Here is a 23,492-nt window from a genome sequence, read left to right as displayed (position 1 = left end):
CGCAGTCCATGTCGTAATCCAAGGAGAGTGCATCAATGTGAATCAGAGATCAGTGGAGGAGACCTTCTGATCACAGGCACATCTAGGTCCTCGTCCCCGTATGTGTGCTCTGCACCACCTGGAGGTTTTGCAGTACCGGCTGCGGCACTGTGTGCCACTGACGCATCAGTGGCCGGAGGTGGATTGTCAGCCGCACTGTGTGCCACTGACACATCAGGTGCCGGACTGGATAGGCCTGACACACTGGGAGGCAGAGACACACCAGGGGGCAGGTGAGGGGGCAGCAGCATTCATCATCGCCATGCCTTGTGGCAGCAATGCCATAATGAGGATCTGCAGGGCATGGAAGATCCCAGCTACATTCTGCTGATGTGCAGCGGTGGCTGCCATCCTTTTCGCCTCCATCCGCACCATGTCCTCCATGAGCCTCTGCATGTTTGCCAGCTCAAGGCTGGTATCGCTGAAACAAGTCGGAGCGGACAGGTGTTGTTCTCTATACGTCATGACTCCAGCAATGTCAGTCAGGGCTCGTTGGAGACCATGGAGCGGGCCTACACACCCAAGGATGGCGTCAAGTTTGGTTGCCATGATGTCGAAGTCAACCGCACCTGCTCTGCGGTCTCCCTCTGGCACTCCAGCATACCCCATTGGAAGGCCATGTGTTGTTCCTGGGGGTCTTGTGGGAGTGCCGGGCTATGGGTGCCTCCTGCTGGGTGCTTTGGGTAGTGGGTGGGGTCTCCTCAATGTAGCTGGGCTGCCCTGATCCTGGAGGTGAGTGGTGGAGGAAGTCAATTATGTCTTGGATGGTTTGATGTCGATGCTGGTGTTGTTCTCCTTGTCATCAGTGAAGAATGGCTGGGACTGCTCTGCAGGATGTGTTGACAGTGCTTCTGCGATGTGAAGGGGAAATGGTGTATTACAATGTGTCCACATGTATGTAGCCACATGGTGCATGTTGACAATCCCCATGAGGCACAGGGTCAAGGCTGATTTGCATATGACCATGTCTGAACTGGGGTGGTGTGGAGTGCAAAAAAACGATGGATTTAGGCCCAGATCTCTGTACTGGGGTAAATGTATGACATTGTTCTGCATACTGTCCATCAATTGTTGTTTTGCATGTTGACAATCAGACCGCATGGCATTGTATATTGTGACAGTCTGTAGATCTGGGCGAGGACCTGAAGTCATTGTGGGTGTGCACTGTGCTCTGCTTGATTGTGCATATGTGCCATTGTGCCCCTCTCCACCCGTCCCCCCAGTACCTGGTGGTCCCTCACCCTGTTGTGGTTCTGTTGTGTCCTGTCGAGCAGTGTCCGATCCCCCAACTCTGGCCACAGTCTCCAACCTGATGACTGTCGACACCAGCTCCTCTATGTCATCCAGCTCGAACTGTGTCGCTGGCCCCCACCTCCAGTCTGCATTGCTGCCTTATGGTTAGCAGAGTGTTTCTTACTGGTCCTCCACTTGATGTCATTCCACCTCTTGACCTCGTCTATTGTCCTCTTGTGCTCACCGAAGGCATTCACCTTGTCCACGATGTCCGCCAGATTCCATTTTCGGTACCCAATGACACGTTGGAGGTGACGAACAGTTGTTGATGGTGTTCCATCACCTCCGTGACTATGATCCTGTTCACCTGCAGACTGAACTTTGTCTTCCTCTTCTTCTTGTCCTTGCCCTTCCCTGTCCCCAACGTCCCAGGCTGGTCGTCTGGAGTGCGTGTGGGGTTGCGCTCGTCCTCTGTGCCTGCTCCGGCTGCCTCCATGGTGCTTGGGTGTTGGTCAGTTTGTGTTTGGGTGTTTTTTCTGCTTTTATGGTGTTTTTTCCCGCCTGCCAGGTGTGTGTTGCAGGTTTGGCGCTGCTTTTTGCTGATTTCCTCATTGCGCTTTGGCCCATCGTATCTTTTTTGGTGTTGTGGTTTGTGTTTTAGTCTCCATAGGGGTTGGTTGTATTGCAGACATTGTTCGCGGTTCAGCAGACGATCGCATGCTACCGCTGCGTTGTGAAGTCCACGTTGCCACAGGGTTATTTTCCCGTGATAGGCTGTGATGTTGAAAGTTGCATTACTCTACTCCAGCGGTAGTTATCACACGTTCTTGTAAATTTCCCCCTTACTCTTTTACAATGAAATCTTTATGGATTTTGTTTTAGTGTGATGACTATTTCCTTTATGGGACATGCTGTTATTTTATTCTGCTGTCTTTCACCATTATTTTTCTTGATATTTTTGGAAACGGATTTATCTTTACTAATTGAATAATAAGATGAAAAAAAGAAAATATCAAACTTAAATGAATAATAAAGATTTTGAAATACCTACCAAACCTCCTATCATTGAATGTCAAAGAAGGCTAATAGTTGATGTTGTTTGAGATGTTTTAATTTGATGCTCTATTCTAACTTGGTGGCAAAGATTCTTTCGACCTGAGGAGGAGTTGGCGGGGAGCTGGTGATCCTCATTATAAGTCACTGATTGGACTGTAAAATTAAATACCCTTTTCAACGTTATCAACTGTTTGTTGAAAGGTTTCTGATGTGGAGAGCTTTGCCTTAAAAGTATTTAGAGTGTGGCTGTAGTTATCAAAACTATAAAAAAATATATTTTTAAAAGAATTAATTTGCAAAACATTATATAAGAACAAAACTGCAAGCAACAAGTGTCTTTTCCATGCCTTTAGCATCTGAATATTATGGGAACTGCATATTTATAAGTTATTTATTTTTATCTGAATAATATGAATTATTGGTGCATGTTAAAGTGTTAAAGGGTGGTATTTGCAACCATTAATTAAATTTACTGATACAAATGCAGTTGCTTTGTTTGCTATAAAAGTACATTAGGTTTAAAATGACATTTGTGTTTTTAATATATTCAAGAGTGCTCTTTTTTTAATTAGTAGATCACAGTTAACATAAAAGTGCCTCTTTGTTTCTGTTCAGGAATACACAATGGATGTCTTTTTCCGCCAGACATGGGTTGACAAAAGATTGAGGTATGAAGGTCCCATTGAAATATTACGACTCAATAACCTGATGGTCACTAAAGTGTGGACACCTGACACTTTCTTTAGGAACGGGAAAAAGTCTGTTGCACACAACATGACGGCGCCAAATAAGCTCTTTAGAATAATGAAGAACGGAACTATCTTATATACGATGAGGTACTTTTTTAATCTTACCAGGATTCTTGGAGCATGTTTATGCAATATATTTAATTTCTGAGGGAATAGCAATTTTATTTTCACGTTTCTCTTGCGTTTGTCTATTTGCAGGCTTACCATAAGTGCTGAGTGCCCAATGAGATTAGTAGATTTTCCAATGGATGGACATGCTTGCCCGTTGAAATTTGGAAGCTGTAAGTTAACATTCTGGCTATTTTATACCTCTGTAAATTTTCATCAAGAGTCATCTTGTACATTTATCATTCATATCATGAAATGTGCATCAATTTTAACTTAAAGCCACTATTTCGATTTTGTTTAATTGAGCAATACATAAAAAGCTCTGTTGTACGACTAATGTAATGGCATGAGTTTGGGTATATATGGGATTTCACACTTACCCTTCCTTTCTTGTTCAGTATACTACATTACTAGTATTCACCACAGTGTACTACAAGAACAAACTTTGTGAAATGCTAATTCCTATTTAGGAAGTGATCCAACTGCCTGATCCTAAGAAAGAAGGAATATCTGTTTTCATTCTTGTGCATCTAATGTGCCATTAACCCCTTGGCCGCGGGGGTAATTCCCCCGCAGTGTTAGGGGGTGGCGGTGGGGGTCGCACAGCACACCGGTGCTCGTGACAAGCTCAGCTCGGCATGAGTCAAGGTGGCCTTGTGCTCATGACGAGCTGAGCTCGTCACAGCCACACCCATTTCTTTGGAACGCTCAGCACAGCGGGGGAATTAACTCCACGTGCGAGCGCTGAAGCCGTTATGACGAGCTCAGCTTGTCATGAGCACACAGCAACCATGGCTCATGACAAGCTGAGCTCGTCATAAGCATGGGAGGGGTTAATACCCACACCATGTTTTTTACCTCAGTAAATCTTTCTATGGGATGAGGAACGTTGAATGATCATTCTCTATTGCAAACAATTAGACAAAGGACAGTGAAGCCCTGAAGGTTTAATTCAGAAAATGTAAAGGTGAGGTTGATGTCAAAGACATGCTATAGTAGAGAAAGTGAAGTTTAAGCTTTTACTGGTATGTAATGGACTACTATTCAATCTTTTTCTTTTTGCCTTGTTATATAAGTCTTCTTCTATGTTTAATCTCTAGACATTTGCCTGCCATTCAATGAGTTGAAAGATCTCGAGCAGGAGCTAGTTCCTTATAGACCTTTTCAGCAAAGTTCAGAATGTATCCTTCTCTTAGTAGTTTGATCATTTTTCCTTTCTTAAGCAAATCAAGACTTGGTTTTTCTGATGTGCTCCTTCAGTCTAATGTGTGGTTGTGTGCCTGGACACCCTAGTTTGGTACCTGTTGCACTTTATAACTTTTATCGTTTACTCATTCATTTAGGGAGGGAGTTTTAACATCAATCCCAGAAGATCTTCAAACAATTGAATGGATAAACTGATCCAGCTCCTAGATTCGGGCCTCCTAATGGAGTTTCTGGCTTTACAGAGCTGTGCTAACCCTTAGAAGATAAATAAAGTACTGTCTAAGTAATAATAATGCAAAGCTAACTCTCAAGTCACACTGATATTACAGACTAGCTTTAGATGATAGAGCAAGCTCTCGTTGTAGCACTGATTTTAGAGGCAATAAGGATCAAATTCATGTCTCAGGTTTTACAAAATGTAAAGATATACTCACATGGTAGAGTTGCCACTCAGGTGCCATTGAAAAGCTGACTATGGCTTTAGATGGCCGAAGAACCTCACGGGCTGTCCTGATGGACCAGATGTATAATTTAGGCAAGATTACTGGGCCCCAAATGTAGCACTAATGTTTTCAATTCACCAACTGTAGAATAAGAAATGCAGTTTTTAGTTTTCACATATGATTCACCCCAGTCTCTCAGGAGCCATTGCCTATGGGTGCAGTGGCATCATGACATGATTTCAGGAGTGCATCTTAAATAAAATTTCTCTCTAATTCACTAATTTTCAGTCTAGTTATGGAACCTCTCAATCGTGTGCTCGTGTTTCAATTGATCACCTCACAAACTGTATGAACGTTTGCATTCTGTCTTATAGTTCTGTGTATTTAATCCACCCTGATGTGGAGAGTGGTGGCCCACAGCATTAAGTAAAGAGTATATTGTTCATACAAAATTTATTTTACTGTGGTTTACTTGGAACTGACACTTACATTTTAAAATGTTGCATGTGTCTGTCCGCTTACCCCGTAGAGCAATCTTCAATGCTGCCCTATTTCTTTAATTTGCATCTGGAGGGGCAGTGTCTTCTCTTCATTTTCAGAACATCATACATTATGTTTTCCTATTAAGATTAAAGGAAGTAAATGAAAATATAAGTATCTTGAATTCAATATTTCTCATGTGTTTTATAAATATTAACAGCTTGAATGGCTAACCATCTTTTCTGTTTAGAAACATCACTTTAAACTCTTGACTGTAGATAACATTACACAAAATGCCATTTAACTAGTCTGCAGTGCTGCTAATTGCTTACAAGTCGGTGAAACATTACTACTCACTAGTCTGCTACCTCTGTTCTGGAAGACCATATCCTATCGAGCAATATCATGCTCCCAGTAGGAATTTAGAGCATTTTTTGAGGGGGGTGAGAATCCACGTCAAATAATCACAATTCCTATTGGGGTTATAGGAAATTGGGTTACTGGTTGAGGGGCGTGCAACCCTACTCAAGCAGCAGCCACAATCCTTCTCAGGGTGAAGACACAAGTAAACCCTAAATTAACCTGTGCTCATCCCTCTGGTAGCAGTCAGGCTTAACTTGTAGACAATGTGTAAATTATTTATGCAGCTCTTCAAACAGTAATAAACAAAAAACACAACACAAGATCAATCCCACACACATTTAGAAAATTGGAGTACATTTTAATAAATAAATCAAGACCAAAACAACAAAAATCCAGAACCAAAGATAAGAAATTGTAAAGATTTCAGTGAATATGGCACCAACTGTGGACATCTGGTAGTGCTAGATGCGGAGAAAGTCACAAGTTTAGGCCGAGGATGATGGAGCACAGGCTGGCTATAGGGACCCACTTAGGTCCACTGAACACAGTATCTCAATTCTGGTTGCAAAGAGTTGTAGAGTCCCGAGTAGACAATGCATTGCATATCAGAGGTGATGCAAGATCCAGGCGAGTAGATGCATCATGCAGTGGTGGTTCCAGGGGGCTGTGTCAGGCAATGCTATGTCCCTGCATGGATATGCGTCACACAGTGGTCGTTCAAGCAGGCTACTGTAGGCGATGTGGAGTCATTGAGTGGAGATGCGAAGTGCAGCAATGGCTCCAGCGGGCTGCTGTAGGCAATGCGGGCTGCTTGTACTGGGGAGGTCCATGCAGCAGAGGCAATGCATCGGTTCTGCACGGGAATGTACCGCGCAGCAGAGGAGATGCATCAGTCTTACTGGATTCAGAGATGGGCTTGCAGAGCACATTCAGGTCCACTTCCAAGGGTCCTGGACTGTGGTGGCACCACTTGGCAGGTTAGGACTCACAGTTGTGAAATCCAGGTGTGGATTACAAGAGACTAATCCTTGGAGTCACTCTGGTGGTTCTGGGTACAGGTTCCAGGTCCAACCCTTCTCAACTAGGTGAGAGAGCAGCATGAGAGCAGGGAAGCATGTCAGCACAGCAAGGCCAGTAGAGTAGCAGTCCTTACAGCAGCACACCAGTCCTTCTTTCTGGCAGAGAATTCTACAGGTTCAGAAGTGTACTCAAGAGTTGGTGTGTGGGGGCCAATATTTATACCTGGTGATATCTTTGAAGTGGGAGAAGCTTCTAGAGAATTTCCTGTGAAGTGCTCAGATTTCCTTCTTCCATTGCCTTAGCTCCAGTTTTACTGCAGTCCTTTGTGTGATGTCAGGACACAGCTTAGTCAAGTGCAAGTGGGTCTTTGTTCAGACCTGCAACCCCATTGTGCCAGTGATGGTCCAACAAGGCACACCTAAGCACTCTATTGTGTGTGGCTGTCTGGGAAGAATGTGCATAGACCAACTACACTCAGTCATTTGATCCAGAAACAGGCTGCAGACACTAAGGGCCTGATTACAATTTTCGGAGGACTTAGAGCCGGCGGCATGGCACTGGTTATTTTGTGGTCTGGTGGGCGGTCCTACGGTGGTGCTGTTTAAAGACTCATTGTGAGCCTTAAACAGCACTACCTCAGAACCGCCAGTGCACATTCCTTCATGGGAAGAAATGCACTATGTTGTGCATTACTTCCTGTGTGGGGTTGAAAATCTACATCGGGGCTCCTGTGCCCCCCTGGTTGCCCCTTCCTGCATAGAGGCAAGAGGGGACCCTTTAATGCCCCCTTTCTTTCCTCACTGCTAGGAACCTCCATGAGACCAATGGCATCCAATAGATCTAGATCTTCTACATCTAATAGATCTAAATCTATTAGATCTAGATCTAATCGCTCTAGATCAAATTGATCTAGATCTATTTATATCTTTAATTGATCTTCTTTTCAGCATAGGGTAACTTGCCTGAGGGTTACAAGCATAATGATTCAGCTCTATTATGATTAATGTAAAATAAGTGTACTTTGATGTACATATGGATTTAATGTGAGCTGAATTTAGACCAACAAAAGGCACTTTAGAGCCTATATTCAGTCATAGCACAGTATGAGATGTTAAGGATGCAAGGGGGAATTAGTTTTTATTATTAATGTTGATATGTGTTTTTTAGTTGTGAAGATAAATAAAAGCTGAAAATGTAAATGCTATTAAAAGTTAAATTGTAATGTGATAGTTTGTTCATGTATCTAATGGTTGTGTGTTATGTATATTTGAAAGGGGCAAATCCTAACTATAGGAAAGTTAATTATTTATTTAGGTGGATGGTAGTACAACACAAGTAATAAAACCACTAACCTGTTTCGGTCCATGCAAAGATTTTTAAATATTAAACCTGAGCTCAACCCTTGGTTCCTATGGCACAGAACTCAATATATAAGCATAAACCATTTAGAAGTATCAAAACAGCAAAAATGTCAAAAACACAAAGCAAAGAAATTCCCACTCCTATTTATAAAAATAGAGTTCAATGTAATATTCAAAATGACTATATATAAAGAAACGAGAGGAACCCTTGGAAACCCAAAGGACTAGGGTTCAGACAAGAACTATTATCAACTGTTGTCCTCTGGGAGACATACATCATTTAAAAGTCATTCACTTCATTCACTTTCATTCACCATACATAGTTAGGTACTTAATTTAATCAAACTCCCCAAGACCCAAGTTTTGGCACAAGAACCCCAATTGTATGTAGAAATAGATACACAATTTATTATCACAAACAAATTTTAAAAACATTCAATAACAAATCTTCATTGTAAATCAAAACATTATCATTTCATAGCAATGCTACCTTCATTGAATCACATTTAAAATCGCATATAAGTAAAAAAACTATTTACGAGAGTTATAAACAGACAGTAAACTTTGTCATTGACTGCCACAATTCAGTGTTACACAAATATTTTGACCTGACCACCTTATTGTCTGTCACATTTAGTACTTTTAAGGTGAAGGATGAACAAACATTTGTGGCTATACTGTATGCGTCAACGCGTTTTGAAGGTTCAGTCTATTAACACCTTCTTTTTCAAGACTGTGGACGCCATTGTGCGATTAGCGTGATATTTACAAAGTACTACCACACATTTTTGTTCATCCTTCACCTTAAAACTGAAATCTCAAAGATGGAGAAAAAGGCGACTGGGAGCCTGTTCCAGGCCTGGGCCCCCAAGAAAGCAAAGGATCTGCCACCCATCCGAGCCAAACGTACTTTAGGAGTACAAGTGCGGTGGGTGCAAGAAGATCTTAGGGTACAGGCTGGGGTATAACGGATGACTCTTCTAGCAGGGTAGGCGGCTCCTTTCCCATGGAAAGCCTTAAAAAAGACAATTAGCGCTTTAAATTTGATCCTCTCCTTCAATCTCAGCCAATGCAGTGATTTAAGAAGGGGAGCCATCGAGGACCTGGGTTTGGGTTGCAGGATCACCCTAGCTGCAGCATTTTGTACTACCTGTAAGCAATGTAGAAGATAAGAGGGAAGTCCCAGATATAACACATTTGCATAGTCCAGTCTTGATGTCACCAAGGCCTGGACCACTATGTTCCTCGACTCTAGAGTCAACAGGGGAAGAAATATTTTCAACATACGCAGGGTGCCGAAGGAAGAGCCACTAAGGCTTGAACCTGGGATTTCATGGACAAGGTGTTATACATCAATACTCCCAGGTTCGAACAACTGACTGCTCGCTGTGCGGTTGTGAATATTCTTCAGGCCACCAATCGTTCCAATTACTGACCGTAGGTTGGCCCAAAAATTTAATCTTGGATTTATCCGAGTTGCATTTAAGCTGATTAGCCTAAGCCACTGAAAAACCTTAGAGAGACACATGCTGATACTAAAACTTAATATTTGGTGTCCAAGGAAGTCCTCTTGCTGGTTGAATACTATTTGTACCTTTGCCCAGTTAAGATTTCTTCTTTCTCTATTTTTTGATGAAAAGAATCTTCTAGCACAGCAAAGCTGCATGTTGTATATGGGAAGGCTGCATAGGAGTTGGATCAGCTTGCCTGAAATGTCCATTGAAGAGGTTTTTCGTGCAGCAAAAATCTTCAAGCAGGACTAACTTGTTTTTCTTGGCCAGCAAGATTGCCCCTTGTGTGGATTGACCTGGGTGATTTATCTTGGTTCCCTGGATGTCTTGACGTACAAAACTTTTCTGAGCACCAGTTGGAAATGGCCCTTTTGCAGGGCTACCCCAAACATTTAACCTTCCTCCTGCATTTTTTCTGATCTTGTTTTGGTTGGATTTGTGCAGTGTTCACTGCTAAACAGTGTTAAAGTGTGTGTGCTTGCTTCTTTAAACGTGGTAACATTGGCTTATCCAGAATTGGCATATTTGATGTACTGATAAGTCCCTAGTAAATTGCACTACATGTGCCCAGATCTGTAAATATAATGTTACCAGTGGGCCTGCAGCACTGATTGTGCCACACATCTAAGTTGCACTTTAAGCATTTCTCAGGCCTGACACTGCAGATGCTGTGTGCTGTTTTAAACTATTATTTTGACCTAAAAAGTTAACCTTCTTGCCAGGCCCAAACCTTCCTTTTTATTACATATAGGTCACTTCTAAGAAAGGCTCCGGACAACTCAGGTCAGGATGCAGTGTATTTTAAAAGTAGGACATGTACTTTTAATGTTTACAATTCCTGTTAGTGAAATACACGTAAATTCATTTTTCACTACTGCAAGGTCCATCTCTTCCGTAGGTTAACATTTGGTATTGCCTTATTACGTTTTATAAGTGTCATTTCCAATTGGAAAGAGATAGGAAACCCAAATGTGTTGTCCCCGGACTCACAATTTAAAAACACAACTGATGGTGAAGTTGTTTTTTAAACTGCAGTTATGAAAATGCCACTTTTAGAATGTTTAGGATTTTCTTACTTAAACCAATTGGTGCCATCTGCCTATTTCTTTAATACATGTCTGGGGAGGATGACAGCTGAATTCCAGCAGTCTCTCTAGACAGCAACACACAAAGTTAGGGTAGGTGTCAGTAGCCTTCTACATGTTGATGTGTCATCTTGAGCAGGATGGTGGGAGAAGCTGACACTCTGCACCTGAAAGTGCTGTGCATTGCCCCCACACAAGGGAGCGCATACTCTCCAGGAGTTAGTCTGGAGTGAGGGCAGGAAAGGCAGGGTCTTGTGCACATCAAAGCATCTCTTTGAAGTCTCCCTATTTCAGAGGCCCAAATGGGTATAAACACTGGGCCTCTAACACTACTAGATCAGAACATTTCTGGAATTATGGTCATTCTAACACAAAGAAGGACTGCTGTGCCCTCCAGGAGGGGCTGCCACTTTACTGAACTGCTTTGCTTTGTTAGTCTGCTGCTTCTTGCCTGAGAGTGAAAAGGACTAGACTTGCATCTCTACCTCCCAGAACCTAAGTTTCTCTAAAGCCTTGTTTGCTTGCCTCATATGGCTGAAGTCTCAGGGATATCACCTCTATCTTCAGAAAAAACAACTGCGTTTGGCTTGCTGTAAGTCCTGCTCTGCCAAGTGGGGCCAACCCGGTAAAGGGCCCTTGGAAGTGAGTAGAAAGTGCTTCACCTGCCAGAACCTCTGCATTGACGCCATTGTGCAGATCGGAACCGATGCATCATCTGCGGCAAGATTGGGATCGACGCATCACTGCTGTTGCATGGACCGGACCAGTGCATGACATTTGGAATTGCTGCATTGTCTTTGGAACCAACTCATTGCCACTACTGAAAGGAGAAAATCGACGCGTTTCCCTCCTAGTGTGGATCAAACTGGTGCATCGCATTTGGAACTGCTACTTTCTGGACCGACGCTCTGCTCAACATAATCAACACATTGCCACAGTTGCATGGAAAAATTCGGAGCACATAGCAATGCATTGCCTCTTAAGTTAAGTCTGACTACTCTGTTCCAAGTGCCAAGCTACCAGAGGATGAACACAGGCTACATAAAGGGTGTTTCTGACTTACCCTGACTAGGATTGTGGTTCCCGCATGAACAGGGTGCATACCTCTGCCAAACAGAAATCCAATTTCTAACAATACCCATGTTTTGGAGATTGTTTAAGAGGTGCAGCTAGATATCCCAGGACCTCAGAGACAGCACTTATGGTTCAGGCCATAGCAGAGTTTAGTCAAGATCCAGATGTGCATGCCACTATGGGAGGAAGACCTCTTTCAGCTTGTGGTGTCTCTGCAGCCACATATGAGGTCAGCCAACTGGCCCTTGAAGTCTACCTCTTTGTGCTGGGTACAAGTGGGAGCAGGTCCAGTCCTTCAGGTTTCATCATACGTCTCGAACAGCAGGGACAGTCAATCTTCCGTTCTTGTGCATGCCCAGAAAGATTTCTGATGAGCTTTAGGTACCATGGCACATGTGTGGGTTTCATTAAACAGTGGGTGGAAGTAACTCCTGGGCACACCCTAACACATGTGCAAAAGGTTCCAGTGGGCAACCCTATTTATTTTTGCAACACATCCTCTTTGCCTTACTGCAAACTATCCCACAATGCATAATTAAGGAAAATCCAAGATGACACAGTCCTTCTGTCCTTGAGGGGTGCTAGTGTGCCAGTCAGGGATATGTTTATTGAAATGAGCTATCTCTCCCTCCTTAGCTGCACCAAACTGGTTCTGAGACAAATCCCCCTCTCACTGGGCTAATGGCCAACTGGCTACCTTGGGCATAAAGAACAAAGACTTTGTCTCCCTCAGGGCTTCCCTTAAACTAAACTCTGAACGGCCAGCACCATCCTAATGTTTTAGACCTCTTGCAGTTCTTGGAACCTCCCCAGATGCCCTTCCTGAGTTGATATGCATCATATTTTCCACAACAAACCCATCCTGTCACCAGGTCTAAGCCGTTTTCTTTGCTTTGGGATCAGTTTTCATACCCAATTAATGTCAACCACTGACGGGGCAGCTGCTTTGCAAGCTAATGCTAATTACCTTCCCGAGCTCCAAGCAGGAAAAAGGTACCTTTTGGAAGTTGCTTTTCCTAATAGCAAGTATCTAACTTTACCGTTAAATTAGTTTTTTTAATAAATATAAAAAAAAGTGCTTGAACTTATTCTCTAGATTGTCCCAAACCCAAGTTAGCAGAATTAGTATTCAAATCTGTACGACAGTTTCACTCACAGGACAAGATGAGCCTTCCACAGTGAAAACAAAATAGCTTTTGGGTATATAGGTGACTTATTAATGTTTAATGGGGAGTTTTTTGTCCTGTATCAAAAATAATTTTGCCAGTTTGGGCTGAAGGTTTAATCTGCAGCTTTCAGGCTACATTGTTAGGTCTGAAAACATTTCTTCCATTTTCACCCTTGCACAATAAGTTCCGCAGCTCAGTTGTGACATTTAACATTCCATGCCATGGGTGTAGTTTCCACACAATATGCTATGGCGTTAAAGGAGAGTTAAACATACAAGTTAGGGTTTATCCAATATTTACATGTTTTCAGTGTCAGCACACATACACTGGGCATTGGACATGAGAGCCACAGTATGCAAAGTCTAAAATCCTGCAATAAAATTCAGCAAAAAATGCGAGTGACCATGCAAAAAAGGGGCATTTTCTCACATCACAACATTCAGCATTCTACATACGTTGTTTTGATTATGGGTGTCACAGTTTAGATTGAGGTTGAATTGCCGAGGCCAGATTCCAATGTACTGGCTACTAATTCCTTCTCTGCACTGTACTATGTGCTAGTCCAACCATAATGAGGAATAACAAGCAATACCCACAGTTACCAGGCCCATAGCCACAAGCCTATATAGATTCAGCCGTGTTTCAACAAACAGGTGCAGGACGAATTTGTGCACAGAATCTCAGTGCAGATTCACACCCAGTACAACTTTTAATCAGGTGGGGCAGCAGCTCTACTAAGATATCACACTGTGTGACTTTAAATCACAACAGACATCTGTTTTGAAAAAATTATGAATTGTTCACTATTACTCTTCATACTTAGTAAAACTGTGCCATGTAAGAAGTAAATTGTGGATTTAAAAAGCTGTTAACACATTCCATCAGTTTTGGTTGACGAGAGTCCGGGATTGGCCCAGTTTTTCACCATCTCTCCTGGAAAATCTCAGCACATTCAACACTTGTCCTGCTTTTCCAATAGGGTTGTCTGAATACACAAGGAGACAGGTTTTTATGTATTCCAGAGTGGGGTTTCTTAGCAGGCCTTAATAAATGATACTGTGTGCAAAAGTTGCATTTAATGTACCTTAGTTTTTCATTGTCTGTTTTGTATTTTGGTGAGCGCTATCAATAAAGTTGTCCTGTGTGTGTTGTCCTACTCAGTGGCTTCCCCTCTGCAATGGTGGAAGAGCGTCACCCCACTGCCTGGCTCAGAGCCAGAAAATGTAAAATAAGACTATGTTCTTGCATCATATTATTTTCCATTTGCTGGCTCTCAGCCAGCAGTGTTGGGAGGGGGGTGGCGGGCCGAGGCATGGGAGGGGGGGGGAGGAATGCTAGTGCACTCCACTCCCAAAGTGCTCATGTGTGTTTGGCTGGCTGTCTCAGGCTGACCAAAACACACATGGGCACTTAGGTTTTATCCAGCCCAGCTACAATGAGCAGCCGGGCTGGAGAAACCCCAGAGACTCACTTATCAGAGCAGGGCATCTTTCCTGCATGCCCAGACCAATCCCCATGCTGCTCTGCAGCGTGGGGATTGGATAGGGAGTCTATCCCAGGGGCTGCTGGAACCAGGCAGGAAGAGGAGAGGCGGCGCAACGAGACACAACGCTGGAGGCAGCCGACGGCAAAAGGTAAGGTTTTTTTTGTATTGTATTTTTCACCCTCCTCCTGCACTATCCCACCCATGCCCTCCCCCCACCTTGATTTATGGCGGCCACCGCTGGTCCCACTTCTGTGTTTGTGGAATTTCCAGGGGTTTGTTGTTCAAAATCCTGTCACCCTGCATCACGTATCATCTGACGCAATGCAGAGGAGAACAAATAGGCTTTTTGTCTAAAGATTGTATAGATCTGATTACTATTATGCTACCAAATTCAAGCAGGTAAACTGCCGCTTTTCCCAGGGCATTCCCTTAGCAAACAACAAATCGCAATCATCAATTATTCATCGATTATTTCACTACCCATGTAAATTTTTAAAACCATATTTATGAGATTGAGGAAACTATCATGTGGCGCTACACGTATGCTTCAAGGCACTTTATGCTTATTGGTCCTATTTCTGTGTCTCTTAGATGCTTATCCAAAGACTGAGATGGTATACACCTGGACAAAAGGACCTGAAAAATCTGTAGAGGTCCCCAAGGAGTCTTCTAGTTTAGTACAGTATGATCTGGTTGGACAGACTGCTTCAAGTGAAACAATTAAGTCCATCACTGGTAAGCATTTTGTAAAAACGCATCATGTAGTGCAATTGTCTCTAACCTACATTACATTGTTTAACAAAAAACACTTTTTGAAAATAGACTGAGCACATTTTTGTTATGACTCAATACATGCTTGACATTAGATGCAGATGTTGTAGCAATCAATTATTAACCAATTAGATTCTATTTCCGGGCTAACTATTCTGTCATCTAGTATCAACCAATTCAATCAAATGTGAAATACAGGAGTGAAAGTATGAGCCTTTTATATAAATGTGTACATACTGATTAAACCAACGTGCTCTCCGAACTTCAAAGTTGTTCTAGTCAAAAGTGGAAGCAACATGTGAAAAACATAAAAACTGGACAATTTACTAAATCGAATAAAGCACTGGGTTGTGCAAACTTTAGTGTAATGTCGTGGGGCCCTAGGCCCCAATGCACATATAATGTTGACTCAGACACTGAAATGTAGTTACTGTAACAGGCCATGGGAACGTGCGCCGGGCACCTTTTATTAGCAGGGTCACATGTCCTGTGATGCCTGTGTTGGATGGGTGTGGGGTGGATTGTAAACCAGCCCTCAGAAAGTGGCTGACACCACAAACACTAGAACAGTGACCAGCTGGTCTCTACATCTCTCCCAAAACTTTATTAAAAAAAGTCCAACCCGTGGGAGAGAATAAAACAACAACAGAAAACTCCACTGAGTCCCTTCAGTTGCTTTCAGAACTGGATGATGGTACAACTGCAGGTAATGCCACAACTTCTACATGGCACACTGCAGATCTGGTCCTCCCTGGACTCAATGCACAGAAGTTTACAACCAAAGTCTATATGCACAATTGAATGTGACGGTGCGAGGGGATCGATAGTGAAAATGGTGGATGTTATGTTTTCCCGAGGACTTCTTGCCTCCATGAGCATCAAGACTCCTGTTTATTGTTGCAGAGTCTTCTGCAAATGCAGCAGTGCTTCCACCTGCAGGGTGATGAAGTAATTACCAACATCCTTCTCTCACCAGGATGCCCCTCTCTTTCTGGTATTCCTCTCTCATGGGGTGCCCCTGAAGTCCCCTTCACCAGGCTTCCACTGGACTGGGTGTATTTCACTGTGTCACTCCAAAGCCATACTCTAGGCTTGTGGAGGAGGCACTAGGTGTCCCATCTTCAAGTCCTTCACTCTTCCTGGAGGGTAGTTGTTTCTGGATAGGACTACTCCTGCCTTCCATACTCTGGTGCCCCGGCATTGAAAGGATGGTCATTGCAGGAACCAGCTTACGGCAAGAGATCTTCCTGCTTCCTGGGACCTGTGGGAGAGCTGCTCTAGACTCATCTGTTGGGTCGGGTCCCGCTCACACCAGTAATCCCTGAGGTCCTTGCCCCAGGATCACCACGGTCTGGTGTGGAGTGGTCGAATCCTCTTTTAGACCCCAAGGCTGAGGACACTCAGGACGTTCTAGTAGGACACAATACAGTCTCCCGTGTGACCCCAAAGGTGGATGGTACTAATGGTCCAGCTTGCTCTCATCATCAGGCGCCAGGTTTGCTTGATGTAACCAAAGGCTTCTGGACAGCTGACCTTTCATGGCGCCACAGATGTTACACAGGTGCTGTGCTTCACTCTCGATGTCCAAACACTCCTCAGATGTTCTTGCATTCAGTCCACTTCTGTACCTTGCAGTGTGATAGAAATCTGTTCTTCTTTCTTAGGACTCACTTCGTGGTGGCCTCGTGCCACACTTCTTCCTTTTCCTATTCTTTCACTTCACAACGTAGTCTTGTCTTACTCTTCTTCTTTTCTGACCAGGAATTCCTCATGTGACGTGTGCTTCACAGGTCTCCCTGGCCATGTCCTACCCCTAGGACGATGCTTTCTCCTCTTCCAGTGACCAGACCTCTTGTTGTGATCTTCTTCATTTCACAACCTCTCCTAGGTCTTCTTCCTTCACCTTCCGATAAATCTTCTCTGACCGCTCATAGGTCATTTTCTCTGACCTCTCATCAGTCATCTTATCTGACCTCTCATAGGTCATGTTCTCTGTCCTCTCACAGGTCATCTTTTCTGACCACTTGTAGGTCATATCCTCTGACCTCTCACAGGTCCTCATCTCTGCCCTCTCATAGGTCTCCTCTTCAACCTCTTGCAGGTCTCTTTTCTTGAGGACGCACTCCTTCCGTCTCAAGACTACGCCGTCGTGGCACTCTACAGCCTCTACTCAGGTAAGCTTTGCACGGTGTGTCAATTCCTGTGATAACCTGGACCCTCTTCCTTGCAGGGCTCTCACCCTTGGTGTCCAGCCTGTACTGTCAGTCCCTCTGACACTGTCTTCAGTGCACTCCTGACTTTTGCGACCTCTGTTCTACACCCTAGGGTGCTCCTGCTTCTGGCACATTGTGCGCTCAAGTCCTCCACTTGCGGTGGTGTCCTTTCACCACTGGGCGTGCTGCAGCGCACTTTCCTCAATCCTTCGGGGACTTGCTGCCTGGGGCTGTTGCCCTGTACTACATCTGCCACCTGGGTTAACCTCCTGTGTCCTTACTGCTGCAGTGACCACCCATGGCCACTAGGTGTCACTGCAAATCTCCTCACCAGCCCTTTCAGCCTTTCTGCTTAAAGTTCCCTTCAGCACTCACTCGCTGACTGAGGATGTAATCCTTCCTCCACATATAGCAAGACAGAGTCTTGGGGGGGCTCTGCCACTTCAGTTTAGGCAGTTGCACTTTCCCCCATCCGCTTTAAGCTGCAGTAGCTGTCCCTGTGCTGCTGTGCATTTCCCTTGCACTGTCCCTTACAAGCATTGTTTTTTTTTCTTTTCTTCATGGAAGGTAGCAGTGCCTCCGGTGATCTGTAGGTGGTGCTGCCACTGCTTCTGTCACTCTTGTCAAATGTCAAAAGCTTTTATATAGCGCAACAATTCACCAAAAAGGTCTTAGGGAGCTTCCTCATGCCTGCTGTTTCTCCACATCTACAGGCTGTGCTGAGGTGCCGATATGGCTGTCTTCCAGCTGTTGCTTCTTGCTGGAGGCTGCATACGATCCTCTAGCTGCCATCTCTTCACTTTGGGGTGAGGCAGCCTACAGCACAGTCCCCTGAGGCTTCTGACTCCACTCCTTCCCACCTGTACATGAGGGAGCCAGCACCCCCTGCACGTTAGTCCCGCTTCTCAGCCTTCACGCCACGAAGGTAATCTGCATTTCTTCCTTCTCTGGGACGCATCATGCTGGGTGTGGCTGCCACAGCAGGGGTGTATGGGATGTATTTTATTTTGTATTAGGCCCTGTCCCCGCACTTAGGCAGAAGTCTCCATTAATCACAGGCTGTGCGGGCCTCACACTGTTCTGGTGCAGCCTCGTCCAGCTCTGCACCACCCCCCTGTGGAGCTCACATCCGCCAGCAGCAGGTTCACTTCACGGATCACACACACCAACGGTCCACAAATAAATATCTTCACAGGGACCATTCAATGCTCCGAGGCACGTGCTGTGGTTCACTCCTGTGGAAAGGCAGCCCCTCTTTGCCCACACTGCTTCCTACTATTCAGGTAGGTGGTCACTCCTTGTCCGCTCTTCCGAGCCTCGGCAGCTTCACTCAGGCTGTGGGCTTTGAGGCCTTAACGGGTGCCGCCAGTCTTGGTGCTCAGAACAGCTAACACTCCTGCTCTGCCCTGCTCACAGCTTGAAGGGGCTCACCTTATGCCCGAAGGCTGACCGTGTCCTCCTGCTCCTCCGACAAAAGCATGCAACATTGGACAGGCACCTCAGCATCCAACACAACTAGCGCTCAAGTTGGGGTCTTTGTAGGATGTCAGCAGGGGCAATTTCTCTGGCTCCCTCATTCTCCAAACGGGTCCCTCCACTGTCAGGTCCCATCACACAATGCTTGTCACTCTGGTGCAGGGTGGGCTCCTGATCACCTCCTTCTACCCACCAGCACACCACATACCCCACCTGCAACCAGGTACTTACTTGGACCGCTGGCAGCCAGAGCCCACAGTGCGGGCAACACTCTTCCCCTTTTCTACCAGCAAGGAGGCTGCACATGCGGGTCCACCCACTCATTGCCAATGTAATGTCCTGGAGCCCTAGGCCCCCATGCACATATAATGATGACACAGACACTGGAATGTAGTTACTGGAACAGGCCCTGGGCAAGTGCATCCGGCCCCTTTCATTATCAGGGTCACATGTCCTGTGACACCTGTGTTGCATGGGTGTGGGGTGGAGTGTAAGCCAACCCTCAGAGAGTGGCTGACACCACAAACACCAGAGCAGTGACCAGCCAGTCGCTACATTTAGCACCATTATTAAAGTTTCGCAAAATAAATATGCACACTCTGGCAAGGATATTGAGATATGGGGTGGGCGTAGTGGTTGTAGTGGGGATATGCCGAGTGCCACAGAGACAGAACTAATCTCCGCACTCTGGACGTAGCTCTGCTACGCTTCGCCCGCCTCCCGCCCACACTATTAAAACATTAAATAAGCACAATTTAAAACACCTTACCTTATCGGCGGCGTCCTCTGGCTTCCCTCTTCTTCTATTGCACCTTCTTCTTGAAAACTGCGCATGCAGGTGGGAGGCCAACTCCGCTCCGCCACGTGTTTTGCAGAGATTTGCCTACTCAGTCTTCTTCGGGGATGCCTGCATCACCTGTAATCCCTCGGAAGATACATCTAAGGGGGAATATATGAGTGAAAATGTTGGGTCTGCATTACAGTAACCTGAGAACATAGTTTAAAAACACACAAATTACTAAAAAGAAATGCAAAAGACAATAGAAAGCAAAACACACCAAACTGTCTTCCATACCTACCTGGGGGAGTGATGGTGCTAGACAAAAGGCAGACAGGATTTGAGGTAGGTGGCGGGCAGGAAGGAAATAGCTCCTTCTTTTACTGTGCTTCATTTCACGAGGTCAAAAATCAGGATAGCTTGTTTCTCAAACATAGATCCCTAGAGTTCCTTTCATAAAGATTATATCCACAACACTTTCCAGACAGCCATGTTGCCTATCACTCACACGATCCTACGTACATTATAAACAGAGGTAAAGAAAAAGTAAGCTTGCAACCTGAAGGTGTCCATACTCTTATGCCCCTCCCCTCACTAGCCTGCTTTCATCTCTACTATGGACAGACTTCTAGGTAGTTTTGGTCTGCAGGGGCACCTGCGTTTTTAATTCCTGTCTGTCTTCTCTTGGCATTGTTTTTATTTGTTTCACTGCAGGCGGAGCACTCAAGTCAATGGCTTGCTCAGGCCTCCTGTAAAACTGTACGATCAGAGGCATAAATTGGGAGGTGATAGGAGTGTCTAAAGTGGTAGCCTTCTGCCTTATTCTGTACTGTTCCCAAGTATGTATTCATCGTGTCGACTAGTAGGATTATTGTTAACTATGAACTAAAGGGGCATATACAAAATCTGCTGTATTTTTCCTTTTTGTGCTGAGGTGACTTTGGGCCTGATTAAGAGTTTGGCGGTCCGAGGACTAGTTGGGGCCACTGCGGTCTCACCAAGCATATTACGAGGTTACTCACTGCCAACGATCTCATGGGGGTGTTCATGCCATGAAACTGCTGGCAGTGAGGAAACTGAGGGGGAGCTGTAGGGCCCTGTAGGGCCCCCTTGGTACCTCAGGTCATGGGGATGCATGCAGGGGGGGTTCGTGTGTGATTCCCTGTCTGCTTGAAAGCCCAGTTCCTGCACTCCATGCAGGCGCGCAACACCCATTGAACTCACCGGGCTTCAGCCCCCCCCGTCGTGTGTGGCAGCCGGGGATGAGACAGATCCCGGGCACACACAGAGCCGCACCCGAACGTTTAGCAGGTCTTTAAAAGACCATTTGAATGCTAATTAGGCCTTGCTGTTGTTTCACCCCCTTCTAAGAGCCCCTGCAGCTCCACTCTGCCTACTGATCAAAGGTTCAGCCCCCCCCCCCGAAATTTTTTCTTAGCCCCCCCCGAAATTTGGCTCTAGTTGCGCCTCTGACTCCATGCCATGCATAAACTCACTGTGGCACTCCCATTGCAGTGTCTTTTTCAAAGGCACTGCCGTGGGCAAGGCGGTCCATTTTGGTGGTGCACAAGTGGGGCGGTGGCATGCCACCCCACTCCCTCACTGACAAACTTGTAATCAGGTCCTTAGTTTAGCTTCTTACATTACATATTTTTGTCCAGTTACTTAGGTGATTTGACATGATTATCTATTGCTGAAGGAATGCGTTAAATGTATTGACCGCATTGCGGTTACAATGCATAATCTGTGAAATGCTTATTGAAGAAGTGTGTTTTTGAGTGGAAGAAAAACTAAAGTAAAAAAACTTTAGCTTCAAAACAAAATATTCCCATTGGATTTTGTGGTGTCTATGAGCAAGGAAAAATCACTGTGGAATTTAGATAAGCACAAGTGATTACTTTGAGAATTAATTTAAAAAATAAACTGATGCAGAGTGAATAAACTATGAGAATTATCAGTCCTTGCCATGTTCGGAAGAAGAGAGTGACACATGGTACTCAGAAAGCTGTTGCTGAGGCTCAAACTGAGGAAGACTTAAAGAGTGACTGTTAGCAAGAACAAAGAAGCTCTCAGATGTGCTATTTGCTAATGATGAACACTCGATCTGGCTCTTAGAGGCCTTGCAAGAGCCCATCTTTGAATTCACAAAATAAAGATGATTCTTGATTAATTGACGTCCCACATGTACCCAACAGTGAGAACGTGTGTCCTATTACATAATAGGGTTGATGTGGCACCACTTTGTAGTGTAGTGACGGTTACTGTTATCCTACGATAATTGTTTCGACCTCAACCAAATTTAGTTGAAACTACTCCGCTGTCCTTACTTCCCTTACTTCAACTGAAAGGGATTTAATATTTTGAACACACACATACATGCCTTGGCTTACACTTTGCAGCAGACCTCTTCCTTTCAGTTATGTGGCTCAGGGTCTCCGCCATTTGCATATTTTTTTTAATTAAATTTAGGCCTATAAACAAACTGCACTACCTGTGGATTCTAATCTGCTTCTTTTTCTGATTAACACAGCCCTCATGTCAGGCTTGAAGGTCTGTGGCTGCTGACTCATCATGGACTTCAAGTCCCTTGTGTCAATGCAGACCGAGCTAGATGACATTAGGGAGTCTACCCACTGTATTGGAGAAGGATCCTTGCACATCAGTACCACTCTCTTACGACTCCACTGAGCCCAGAGCACACCCATCTGGTTGTATTTTGGAGCAGCACATGCCTTTACCACATATTCCGTTACTCCAGTCTTTACAACAAATGCATGTTTACAACACATTCCTTTTCCAGTGCGCATATTGTTACGATGACATGCCTTAAGGAAAGCACTGGACTTTGGCTTGGTATAATTTACTAGTCAAACTCCAATCAATCAATCAATCAATCAGCATTTGCATATCCCGTTTATTACCCTGAGGGGTATCCAGGCTTCTCAAACAGCCAGGTCTTGAGATTACTCCTAAATTCGGTGAGGGCGGTAGAGGCTCGGAGTAGGATGGAGAGGTCATTCCAGGCCTTGGCAGTGAGGTGGGAGAAAGAGCAGATTACGATGGATTTGAGGGACAGTGGCGAGGGCCAGGAAGGCAGACCGCAAGTGACTGGTGGGCTGGTGGAAGTTCAGGTGGTTGTTCAGGTATTTCGGTCCCGAGTTGTGGAGGGCTTTCTGCGCAGCAGTAGGGAAAGAGTAGGACTTTAATGTCCAAAGCTGCTTTACTTAAGGCGTGCTGTTGTAACGATATGCATGGCAAAAATGCATTTCTTGTAATGCCTACATTGTAACGGCAGCATGTGGTTCGTGCAACATTACAAATGCTGCTTCCCCACCCATCTGCAAGAGATGTGACTGGATGGGTTACAGTTCTAGAATGATCATGGCTTTAATGTGCAACCTGGAACTGCAAGGCCTCACCTGATGTAGTGAGAAGGAAGATTGGCTGCTCGCCTAGGAGTGGCATTTGATGTCTTGTGTTATAGTGGTCTCACAATTCTTTCAGAACAAAGAAGACTAATCAAATGATGGCATCCAGTAGTAGGTCTGTGTTATATTGATCATCATAAAAAGAAGAGGGAGTGATCTACGTTTGGTGTTCAGACACAAATACTTTGAAAAGTCTGCCTTTCCCTGCTAGTGACAGTTTTAGCACATATCCCTCTAGACAGGAGGTGACGCTGCCCATCTCTCTCAGTTTTTTTTCTTTCTGGAGACCAGAAGAGAACCTCTGTTGCCATGTTTCCAAAACCTGACTATGCTTCACCTATTTAATCAATCATGATTACTGAAGGGCTGCCTCTGGGAGAACAGCATCTCTTTAGTGGGTATTTTCCGCACTCATCTGCTGTGAATCCATACACCACTAATCC

At 44.7% G+C, this 23,492-nt stretch overlaps 1 protein-coding gene across 4 annotated transcripts in view; it reads left to right on the top strand.

Moving 5' to 3' along the window:
- LOC147659602 (gamma-aminobutyric acid receptor subunit alpha-4-like) overlaps positions 1-23,492 on the top strand; it is a 573,319-nt gene that overhangs the window by 237,166 nt on the left and 312,661 nt on the right. For all 4 annotated transcript variants that reach the window (XM_086951616.1, XM_086951615.1, XM_086951614.1 and 1 more), the window contains exons 4-6: positions 2,944-3,164; positions 3,276-3,358; positions 14,975-15,118. In XM_086951616.1, the coding sequence (XP_086807742.1) occupies positions 2,944-3,164; positions 3,276-3,358; positions 14,975-15,118 (448 nt within the window). The remainder of the gene's footprint in view (positions 1-2,943; positions 3,165-3,275; positions 3,359-14,974; positions 15,119-23,492) is intronic.

This window comes from Lissotriton vulgaris, unplaced genomic scaffold, assembly GCF_964263255.1.
Source record: "Lissotriton vulgaris unplaced genomic scaffold, aLisVul1.2 SCAFFOLD_806, whole genome shotgun sequence".
Taxonomy (NCBI): Eukaryota; Metazoa; Chordata; class Amphibia; order Caudata; family Salamandridae; genus Lissotriton; species Lissotriton vulgaris.
This window is presented reverse-complemented; position numbering and strand designations above follow the sequence as displayed.